The sequence below is a fragment of the Orcinus orca genome, chromosome X (genome assembly GCF_937001465.1).
Source record: "Orcinus orca chromosome X, mOrcOrc1.1, whole genome shotgun sequence".
In the NCBI taxonomy this organism is placed as follows: Eukaryota; Metazoa; Chordata; class Mammalia; order Artiodactyla; family Delphinidae; genus Orcinus; species Orcinus orca.
In genome coordinates, this window is record NC_064580.1 from 113,561,629 (window position 1) to 113,573,872 (window position 12,244).

Below are 12,244 nucleotides of genomic sequence, written 5' to 3' on the forward strand. Positions count from 1 at the left end.
TAACAAACAGAATCCAACAGCACATTAAAAGGATCATACACCATGATCAAGTGGGGTTTATCCCAGGAATGCAAGGATTCTTCAATATACACAAATCAATCAATGTGCTACACTATATTAACAAATTGAAGGAGAAAAAGCATATGATCATCTCAATCGATGCACAGAAACCTTTTTTTTTTTTTTTTTGCAGTACCCGGGCCTCTCACTGCTGCGGCGTCTCCGTGGAGCACAGGCTCCAGACGTGCAGGCTCAGCGGCCATGGCCCACGGGCTCAGCCGCTCTGCGGCATGTGGGATCCTCGCGGACTGGGGCAGGAACCCACATCCCCCGCATTGGCAGGCGGACTCTCAACCACTGCGCCACCAGAGAAGCGACACAGAAAGCTTTTGACAAAATTCAACACCCATTTATGATAAAAACCCTGCAGAAAGTAGGCATAGAGGGAACTTTCCTTAACATAATAAAGGCTGTATATGACAAACCCACAGCCAACATCATCCTCAATGGTGAAAAACTGAAACCATTTCCACTAAGATCAGGAACAAGACAAGGTGGCCCACTCTCACTACTATTATTCAACATAGTTTTGGAAGTTTTAGCCACAGCAATCAGAGAAGAAAAAGAAATAAAAGGAATCCAGATCAGAAAAGAAGAAGTAAAGCTGTCACTGTTTGCAGATGACATGATACTATACATAGAGAATCCTAAAGATGCTACCAGAAAACTACTAGAGCTAATTGATGAATGTGGTAAAGTAGCAGGATACAAAATTAATGCACAGAAATCTCTGGCATTCCTATACACTAATGATGAAAAATCTGAAAGTGAAATTAAGAAAACACTCCCATTTACCACTGCAACAAAAAGAATAAAACATCTAGGAATAAACCTACCAAAGGAGACAAAAGACCTATATGCAGACAATTATAAGACACTGATGAAAGAAATTAAAGATGATACAAATAGATGGAGAGATATACCATGTTCTTGGATTGGAAGAATCAACATTGTGAAAATGACTCTACTACCCAAAGCAATCTACATATTCAGTGCAATCCCTATCAAACTACCACTGGCATTTTTCACAGAACTAGAACAAAAAATTTCACAATTTGTATGGAAACACAAAAGATCCCGAATAGCCAAAGCAATCTTGAAAATGAAAAACAGAGCTGGAGGAATCAGGCTCCCTGACTTCAGACTGTACTACAAAGCTACAGTAATCAAGACAGTATGATACTGGCACAAAAACAGAAAGATAGATCAATGGAACAGGATAGAAAGCCCAGAGATAAACCCATGCACATATGGTCATCTTATCTTTGATAAAGGCAGCAAGAATATACAGTGGAGAAAAGACAGCCTCTTCAATAAGTGGTGCTGGGAAAACTGGACAGGTACATGTAATAGTATGAAATTAGAACACTCCCTAACACCATACACAAAAATAAACTCAAAATGGATTAAAGACCTAAATGTAAGACCAGACACTATAAAACTCTTAGAGAAAAACAAAGGCAGAACACTCTATGACATAAATCACAGCAAGATCCTTTTTGACCCACCTCCTAGAGAAATGGAAATAAAAACAAAAATAAACAAATGGGACCTAATGAAACTTCAAAGCTTTTGCACAGCAAAGGAAACCATAGACAAGACCAAAAGACAACCCTCAGAGTGGGAGAAAATATTTGCAAATGAAGCAACTGACAAAGGATTAAACTCCAAAATTTACAAGCAGCTCATGCAGCTCAATAACAAAAAAGCAAACAACCTATTCTAAAAATGGGCAGAAGACCTAAATAGACATTTCTCCAAGAAGACATACAGATTGCCAACAAACACATGAAAAAATCATTAATCATTAGAGAAATGCAAATCAAAATTACAAGGAGATATCATCTCACACTGGTCAGAATGGCCATCATCAAAAAATCTAGAAACAATAAATGCTGGAGAGGGTGTAGAGAAAAGGGAACTCTCTTGCACTGTTGGTGGGAATGTAAATTGATACAGCCAGTATGGAGAACAGTATGGAGGTTCCTTAAAATACTAAAAATAGAACTACCATATGACTTAACTAGTTTTATTGAGGTATAATTTACAAACAATAAAATTCACCAATTATGTGATGAGTTTTGGCAAATGTATACAGTTGTGCAATGGTGACTACAATCAAGATGTGGAACATTTCCTTCACTCAAAAAAGTTTCCTCATGCCCCTTGAAATGAATCTCCTCCACTCACACTGGGTCCCTGGCTACTGGGGATATATTTCTTTTCACAATAGTTTGTTTTTTTCTAGAATTTTATATAAGTGGAATTATTATATATGGTATATAGGCCTTTGTGCCTGAATTCTTTTACCCAGGATAATGTTTTTCAGATTCACCCATGTTTTTGTTTATATCAGTAGTTTCCTTTTTATTGCTGAGTAGTATTCTATTGTATGGATGTACCACAGTATATCCATTCACCAGCTCATGGTTGTGTCCATCTTTTGGCTATAATGAATAAAGCTATTATAAACATTCACATGACAAGTCTTTGTGTGGACGTGTTCTCTTTTCTCTGGGATAAATTCCTAGGGTGAGGTTGCTGGGTCATATAATACGTGTATGTCTAACTTCATAAAAATTGCCAATCTGCGTTATAAAATGGCTATACCATTTTTGCATTTCCACCAACAATATATGCAAAGTTCTTAGAGTTGTCCCACATCATTAACAACACTTGATGTTATCAGTTTTCTTCATTTTAGCCAGTGAATGGTAACTATTAAAAAATTCTATTTTCTAATTGTTTTTGCTACTGTATAAGATTATTATTGAGTTTCTAAAAATATCTTCTTTGCAACAATATTTACGAATTCCCTTAATAGTTAAAATAATTTGTCTGAAAATTCTCTTTGGTTTTCTATGTAACCAATCAGGTAGTCTATGAATAATGATACTTTCTTCCATTCCAGTGCTTTAATCTATTTCTATTCTTTGTCTTATTGAATTGACAGTGATCTCTCCAATGCAATGTTAAATAGCAATTTGGAATGCAGTTATCCTTATCTTGTTCATGGCTCTGATGAAAATGTTTCTAAAGCTTCTACATTAATCATAATGTTTATTTTAGGTTTTTGGTAGCTATCACTGTCAGATTAAACTTTTCCCTCTATTTTGATTTGTTTCAAGGGTTTTTTTTTTTTCCATAGAGAAGAGTGGTTGAATTTCATTTAATTTTTTAAATCTATTGAGATGAATACATATTATTTTCTCTTTAATCAGCTTAAGTAATGTCTTGTAGTAATGGATTTTCTAAGGTTAGACTATAATTTAATGCCTGAAAACAAGCCCATTTGATTGTATAGTATTATTTTTATACATTTGTTGAGTTCAATTAATGAATATTTTAATTAGGACTTTTGAGATTTTTATCAAAAGTGAGATTGGCATATAATTTTTGGTCTTTTAAACAAGCTTGTCTGGTTTTGGTTTCAAGATTTTACTAACCTCATAAAATGGATTGGGTAGATTTTCCTGTTTTTTCTGTTCTCTGGAATATTTTATATAATGTAGAGATTTCCTGTTCTGTGATAGTTTGATGAACCTTACCTGTGAAAGAATGTGGGATTGATGCCTTTGTTGGCAGAGAGGTTGGCTACTGATTGAACTTCTTCAGTGTCTAATGGCCTATTCATGTTTTCAACTTATTCTTGAATAAAATTTTGTTAATTTGGATTTTTCTACAGAATTTCTCATCTCATCAACATTTTTATATTTATTGGCATAAAATATTTCATAACATACTCATTAAAAATCTAAAATGTTTAGTAATATTCCTATTATCATTGCTCATATTCATTATTCAGGTCTTGATTCTTTTTTACTTTTTCAATCTTATCAGAATACTGTCTATTTTATTAAGCTTTTAACAAATTAGGTTTTAGATTTATTAAGCATTTTTATTTTTGTTTCCTATTTCATTAATTTCTGTTTTGATATTTATTTCTTTTCTTTTTCTTTCTTCTGGTTCACTTCACAATTCTTTTCTAACTTTTTGAGTTGAATGCTTAACATATTAACATTCAGCTATTTTGTTTCATATTGCATACATCACATTTTCTTATATCACATCAGTTACACTCTACAATTTGATATATGTCATTCAATAATAATTGTGTGTAATTTTAATTAAAAATTTTCTTTATTCCATTTAGAAGGATTTTTGTCTAAATGTATGGGGGTTTGGGGGTATTTTTTATTAACTTCTATTTTATTGCATTTTTATGAGAATGTTATTAATATGATATTGCTTATTTAGAATTTGAGACTGGCTTTGATACTTGACTTGTGTTACAGTTTTGTAAATCTTTCAAATGTGACTGAAAATAATGTGTATCCTATATTTTGGGGGCCCAGGACTTGATATGTATGTGTGTTTGTGTATTAACTCAAACTTCATAATTGTGCTGTTTAATATCATATATTCTTCCATATCTGCTTTATCAGTTTCTGAGAATGGTGTGTTAAAATTTCCCTTCTAGTAATAAGGATCTGTTCATTTTTCTCTTGTTCTGTCCAATTGTTTCATCCCTCAGAGCCCCCGTTTCTCTGTCTGTAAAATGCAATGAGAAATTGTGTGTAAAACAATAAGTTCTGAGATTGTAGGCACTCAATCATCCAGAGGTGCTCTTGCTTGGTTGTTATTACTATTTTACATAATACTGATATTAGTAAATCCAAGCCCTGCCCTCTCAATAAGTTCTCAAGAGGACTTGGTTTTGGAGGGTGAGGCACACTGTTCAGAATGAAGCCCAAACAAGGAATACTAAATCATGTTCATCAAGTCGTATTATCTAGGCAAGGCCAGTGACAATTAGGAGTCACCTCATTCACAAGGAAAAGCAGTTGCTTCTAGAATGTGCATCTCCTGGGAACTTTCTTCAAGTCACCAAAGGGACAATGGTCTCAGGGTGGAGTGAGCAATTATAGAGCAATGTAGGGACCAGACCTCAGTATCCTTCCTTCAGCTAAGCAGGGCTCCTGTGCATTGGAACCTCATGAAGTTCTTGAAGGAACACATGGCTACTGGTAAAGTCTTTAAAGATTCTAGACACTCCCAAGGGTCCCTTTCTTAAAATATGTTTCTAAAGAAGTTTTGGCAGTTTTCCTATGAGAATTGGTGTTTTCTCAGGTATCTGAGCAAGAGGCTGAAGTGATTTTTGGGAAATCTCTCCTTTTCCTACCTGGGTCTGGTTTTAGGAGAAAGCCCTAAGAGCAGACCAGAGGGTGTGGTGACCCTCCACTCCCACCCTTACACTTTCTAAATGAATGGGATGGCAGGACATTTTCTTTCCTTCTTTATTCCCTTCTTCCCTCCCTCCCTCCCTCCCTTCCTTCCTTCTTTCTTTCCTCCCGTTCTTCCTTATCTTTATTTCTTTCTTCCCTCTGTGCCTCAGATGTGTTAAGCAAGGGCTCAATCTAAAGAAAATGTGTTGCTACTGACTCAGTCTCCAGTGTTCATCTCTCAGTGCCTTGATGCCACATGTATATAGCACAAACCTAGGATTTTTAAAAAGTGAAATGATCACTCTAATAAAGGTTGGAAAAGTAGTTTAACATGAAAATCATACAGACTTGAGTTCAAAATTCTGACTCTATCCCATACTGTCTGTGTATGTGTAACTGAGCAAGCCACAAATCCTCTGATACTCCTAATAAAGTCAGGATAAAATCACGTTGTTGAACCCATGGAATATACAACACCAAGATGAACCCTGATATAAACTATGAACTTTGGGTGATTATGATGTGTCAATGTAGGTTCCTCAATTGAAACAAATGTACCACTCTGGTGGGGAATGTTAATAATGGGGGAGGCTATGTATATGTAGGGGCAGAGGATATATGAAAACTGTCTGTACTTTTCTTTGAATTTTTCTGTGTACCTAAAACTTCTCTAAAAAATAAAGTCTTAATTTAAAAAAAATTTAAATCAGTTTGTTGTGAGGATTAAATGAGATAATCTGTGGATTTATCATAGTGTGTGGCATTTGCTAGGCTCACAATAAATGCTAGCTCCCTATTCCCTTCTTAAACTCATATCTAGTTAACTCTGACCTGCTTTGAGCTCCACATAAACCCTCTTCAGCTACAGGCACGTATTTGTTCACCCAATGGGCACTTGCTTTGCACAGCCCACTATTACTGGGAAAGTCAAATACAGATGTCATCCATTTTCCCATAGAACTGTAATCTAGATGGAATACAACACACACACATCAAATCAATAGAAAGCAATGTATTTGCAAATGCTGAGTTATAATGCTGGGGTGGGGGGCGCGGGCAGAGGCATAAGAAAAGGTCAAACGGGAAGTAAATACTGGAGGGGAGGTAGACTATTGAAAAAGGAAAGGAGGGGGTGAATTAGTAATACCCCTCTGGCTTTTCAGAGGGTTCAGAAGTAGACACAAATGGGCTTCCCTGGTAGCGCAGTGGTTGAGAGTCCGCCTGCCGATGCAGGGGACGCGGGTTCGTGCCCCGGTCTGGGAGCGTCCCGCATGCCGCAAAGCGGCTGGGCCCGTGGGCCATGGCCGCTGGGCCTGCACGTCCGGAGCCTGTGGTCTGCGGCGGGAAAAGCCACAGCAGTGAGAGGCCGCGTACCGAAAAAAAAAAAAAAAAGAAGTAGACACTAATGCCTATGGCAAAGCCCAGTGAAAAGTTCTTATTCTTCCCATGAACAACATTTCATTAATGCCAACTTGGTTCCAGGCACTGAGGTGGTTAGATAGGTATGAGACACCTTGGTCTTCCCCTACAAGGCATACAATCTAGTAGAGGAAGCAAGATATGGGTATAAGAAAAGTGGAATAGAATAAGGTAGCATAGGATGATTGCATGCTGTAATCATTGGTTCTAAAGTTCCAAGGAAGGGGTGAACACTTTTGGTCAGCTCAGCAGGAAGGTCTTGATTAAAAATATGGGGAGTATCTTTGCTGAAAAGTGAGGGTGTTTTGAATGAAGAAAATAGTAAGTGCAAAGGGGAGGATATGAAGTATGGGGAAGGGAAGAGGGGTTGTGAAAGATAAAGTTTGAGAGGTAAGATTCTGATTGTGGAGGATCTGTGAGTTAAAGGATTTGGACTTTATTCTGAACTTTATTCTGAGGACAATAAAAAGCCATTGAAGAGTTTAAAGTAGAACAGTGGATGTAGTCAGACTTCTGCTTAGAATAATCATAAGGCAGCAGTGAGGAGGATAAATTGGTCAGGGCAAGCCTGGAGGCAGTGAGACCAGTTAGGAGGCTACTGCAATAGTCCAGGCAAATGATAAAATAGAGAAAAGTCTGCTCTAGGGCAGAGGAATTCCCAATAAGGAAGGTGTCAGAAAACAAGATCCTCCTCTAGGTCTGGCTGCCTTTAGACTTGAAGCGACTACACTAGGTCACACTTGTTTAGACCTTGCCCAAACCTAACTTGATGACAAGTTTTGAGTCAGGAAGTAATTCCCTGATAGCTTCTTGTAATCAAGGCCTCACATTTTTTTTTTTTTTTTGCGGTACGCGGGCCTCTTACTGTTGTGGCCTCTCCCGTTGCGGAGCACAGGCTCTGGACACGCAGGCTCAGTGGCCATGGCTCACGGGCCCAGCCGCTCCGCGGCATGTGGGATCTTCCCGGACCGGGGCACGAACCCGCGTCCCCTGCATCGGCAGGTGGACTCTCAACCACTGTGCCACCAGGGAAGCCCAAAGCCTCACATTTGTTTGTTGTCTGGCCAATCTGAGTAGTGTGGACTGTAGACAGAGAACAGAGTAAAGCTAGAGTAAAGTTTTATGGAGGTCTTGGTCTCAATAAAATATGATTCTTACCACAACTGTAAGTATTCACCCACTCAAAGCCATCTTGGGTCAATTTAGGGAAATCAGATCTCTATTTAGAACTTCCTCACGTATGGTAGTTAAGGAATTGTTTAGGTGTTAGCAAGACCTACAAAGAAGGAATATCAGCCCTACCCAAACATCACCCCATTTTGTCAATAACCTTTGCTTCTAAATTTGCCTTCTACCCTGTTCCAGCCAAACCAGCCTTTTATGCATCTAGATTCTATTATCTCAGCCTTTGATTCCAAGATCCCCTCATTCCCTTCACTACTCATCCATTCTTACCACTCCTCACTCTTCATAGATTTTATTCAAACCACCCACCTCTTCCTAGAGGCTCTCTTATGAACCCAATCCATTCTGCTTCCTTTGCCTTGAGTCCCAGACTCACAGCTTATATCCCTTGGTGCTTATTGATAGGCACCCCAGTAATCCAGGAAGTGATATAACAGAATGGAAAGGAAATAAGCTCTTTGGACAAAGAGACCCGGATTCAACTCTGTATTAACCATTAATTAGCTGTGTTACCTTGAGTGAGTTACTTAATGCTTTTTAGCTATAGTATTCTCATCTGTAAAATGGGAGCAACAATAGTACCTATATCACAGAGTTCTTAGGAGGATTATGAGGTAAGTGATTTGGCATTTATCACATAGAAAGGACTCAATAAATGTCAATTTAAATGAAAAGTCATAGTTCAGTTGCCTTTTGGGTGGGATCTTCTGTCTTCCATAAATTAATTGAAAGATGCCAAAAGTTAGTGACCATAGATTTCTTCCTTGTCATCCCTCTCCACCCCTGCATCTGGTATAGGGCTCTGTAAACAACGTGTTCATTAATTTAATGACAAGATGAGGCATAATACAAAGCCACAGATAAATAATTGGCTATGGGAAAGGGAGTGTGTCTTAGGGGACAGAAGCTAATATAAATTTGAGAGACCAGATTTACCAGAAAGTGAAAAAATTCGGAAACCTTGGTCCCTGAAGGTTAATAGAGAGGGCGGCATCTTGCCTTATGCAGAAACAGTGTAATGTAGTAGAAAGGGAGTTTCAGAGTCAGGCAGTCCTGAATTGAAATCTAGTTTCCACTGCATTCAAGCTATATGACCTTGGACAAATCTCCAAATCACTCAGGGCCTCAGTTTCCTCATCTGTAAAATTAAAATAATAATATTTGACTTCCAGAGTTGTGGAGAGGATTCAAGGTCTAACCTATTTAAAATGCCTAGAATAATGCTTGAGACATGGTTGGTGGCCAAAAACACATCACCTACCTCTTCTTCCCTTCTCTGTCCTTCCTTTATTGCATTGAACATCATGGAAATCTGGGTATGGGGAGGGGGAAGAATTGTGAGGTCTTCCTGAGAACATTCCCAAATGTTTCCTTCACATCTTTGTTCCTCAGACTGTAGATCATGGGGTTGAGCATGGGGATGACCACTGTGTAAAATACAGAGAACAGCCTTTCCCTGCCTAGTAAGTACTCAGAGGTTGGGCACGAGTAAATGAATACCATGGTTCCATAGTACAAACTGACATCAGTCAGGTGGGATGCACAAGTGGAGAATGTCTTATGTTTGCCCTGGGCTGAGGGGATTCTGATGATAGCCATGAAGACACATGTGTAGGAGACCAGGACTACTGTAAGGGACACAGACACATTAAAACCACCACAAACAAACAGGAGGAGCCGAAGGACCTGTGTGTCAGAGCAGGAGAGTTTTAAAGGGGAGAAATATCACAGAAGTAATGAGTGATGACATGGGACTTACAGAAGGCCAGATGAAAGGTTGTGCTAGTGAGGAGCACTGTGTTCATTAGGCCCACTGCATAGCTGGCAGCCACTAGCTGCAAATAGAACCTTGGAAATATGATGATATGGTAGAGCAGAGGGCTGCAGATGGCCACGTAGTGGTCATAGGCCATGGAGGCCAAGAGGAAGAACTCAGTGACAGCAAAGATCACAAAGCAGCTTGTCTGGACCACACAACCAGAGAAGGAGATGTTTTGGCAACCAGAGAAAAACCCCATCAACATTTTGGGGACGGTAATGGAAGAATAACATAAATCAATAAAGGACAGGTTGCTGAAGAAGAAATACATGGGAGTGTGGAGTCGGGAGCTCACCACAATGAGAACAAGGAGGCCCAGGTTTCCAACTATTGTGACTGCATAGATGAGGAAGAAGAGGGCAAGGAGGACGGGCTGAAGCTGAAGCTCATTGGTGAAGCCCACAAGGAAGAATTCGCTCAACTCACTGGCATTGCCTGCTCCCATTGGGCCACTGCAGGTCTGCGGGAGGGATATGCATGACAATAGGGAGACGTGTACAGCTCAAGTCCTTAAACAGAGACCTGTAGGATCTGGTCCTGGCTACCTAGGGCATGACACACACAGTTGTGTGTGTCAACTGTGACAAATACTTGATCCTGGCTCACTTATTTCTTGCTACCCTCCAGCCTATTGTATACAAGGTTTAAAGGTATGAGAATGGAATTTGAAGTCAGAAGAATGGTTCTTAATCTCAAATTTTGCCACTTATTTTCTCTGTGACCTCGGGGGAGTGTCTTAACCTCTCCGAGTCTTCTTTGTAAACAGGGATAAAATACCAATCTTGTAAGACTGGTTGTAAGGACTAAAGGTGATAGTAGGTGTATGTAAAATATCTAGCAAGGCATGGGAAGAAAGCAGGTACTCAGTGAATCCTAATTTTCTTCCTCCTTCTCCATACTTTTTCTTCCCAGCACCAAACCTGTCCTCAGCCAAAGTTTAACCTGAATATAAAGTCAAGGACACAAATCTTAGACATGGGAGGGACTCTACAAACTTACTAGTTTTTTCATTATCAGTTGTGTGTTTGAGGGACAGCAGGGGATGAGTGGAGGGGGAATATAATATAAAACAATAAAATATAGAGGTAAGAGGGCAAGCTCCAGGATCAATTATAGGGGGGTTAGAATCCAATACTATGGCTTACTAGCTGTGTGACCTTAGACAAGCTAGTTAACCTATCTGAGCTTCAGTTTCCTCACCTTTAATATGACAGTACCAAAATTTTCCTACTTCATTAATTTACTGTGAAGATGAAATAATTCATGTAAAGCACTTAGCACAGTGTCTGGTGGACACTAGGCATGTGGTAGCTTTTATAATGATTGGGAATCTCCTAGTTTGTCTGTTCAAACCACACAGAGGGCCCTTTTAGATTCTCCCATTTGCCTCCTTAAGAATCCTTCCCTAACTTAGCTCCTGTTACTACTCATTGTGTTGTGATTCTCCAGTGTGTTGAGGCAGTAAAAAGGGTGAGAACTACTACTCTAATCTAATACTGTTTTCAAGATCTAATACTGTTTTCAAGAGGGAGAAATCCAGAAATCAGGACATCAAAAAGGGAGTAATTTGCCCAAAGTTGTCCCGGGATTTGATGGAAGTGCCAGAACTCGAACCCAGGTGTCCGGTCTACAGTATTCCTTCCACTTGGAGTAGGTAACAGCCTCTGACCTCTCTTCTTTCAGAAACATGGAATCCATATCCCTATCAGAACACAGGGAGCAGCTTAGAAATCACAATGTTGAATTCTGCTTAGGGCCATTTCTATCCTTTCTCTTAGTCAGGAAGATTGACAATGCCTAACCGTACTTTATTTTAATATTGTTTTTCCTGTTAAGAGCTGAGACAGTGAAGGACAAATTATAGCATTGCACAGAGAATTTATATCATTGGATTTAGAGTCAGAATATCTGGGTTTGAGTTCTGATTCCATACTATTTTTTGCTCTATAGAATTTGGTAAGTCCTTTCTGGGTCATAGTATCTTCACCTGTAAAATGGGCATAATAACACTCGCTCTTCTGTACTCACAAGATTACTGCAAAGATCCAAGGAGAGTCTCCAGGAAAATGCTTTGTAAAGATAAATATAGTCAGGGCAAATATTCAGAAAGCATGCACTGGGATAGCTGTCAACTTTTAAAAAGTTCTATGACGATTGCTAAATTGCTGCTTTTGAGCCTCCTCCTCCCTGGGTGTTTCCCTGACACCTGCCAGCACACCTTGGCTTTCACAACACTGGCCTCCCTGTTCTTGTGGGCTACAAGGGAGACCCTGGCAGAGAAAATTAGATTATCCTCCAGCAACCTGTAAGTTAATGCTTGTTGCCCTTCTGCCCCTCCAAAGTTGTGGCTGCCTGCTTTTGGCTGGTGTTCCGTTAAAGTCACCTTTATGGCCATCTTTGGGAACTGAAATTTCCACAGTACATAGTACTGGTTGTTAAAATTTTGAATATTATCCTGAATATATTAATAAATACCATTAATAAAGTACCTAGTAAGTGCCACACATTATGCTGGGTGATTGACATAAATCATTTT

The 12,244-nt window shown here is 39.2% G+C and overlaps 1 protein-coding gene across 1 annotated transcript; it reads right to left on the reverse strand.

Annotated features, from left to right (window-relative positions):
- Positions 1-9,191: 9,191 nt before the first annotated feature.
- On the reverse strand, positions 9,192-10,153 carry LOC101285409 (olfactory receptor 1009-like). The gene is given in 2 exon segments (XM_033416202.1): positions 9,192-9,610; positions 9,613-10,153. Coding segments are annotated over 2 exon segments (960 nt in total).
- Positions 10,154-12,244: the final 2,091 nt, after the last annotated feature.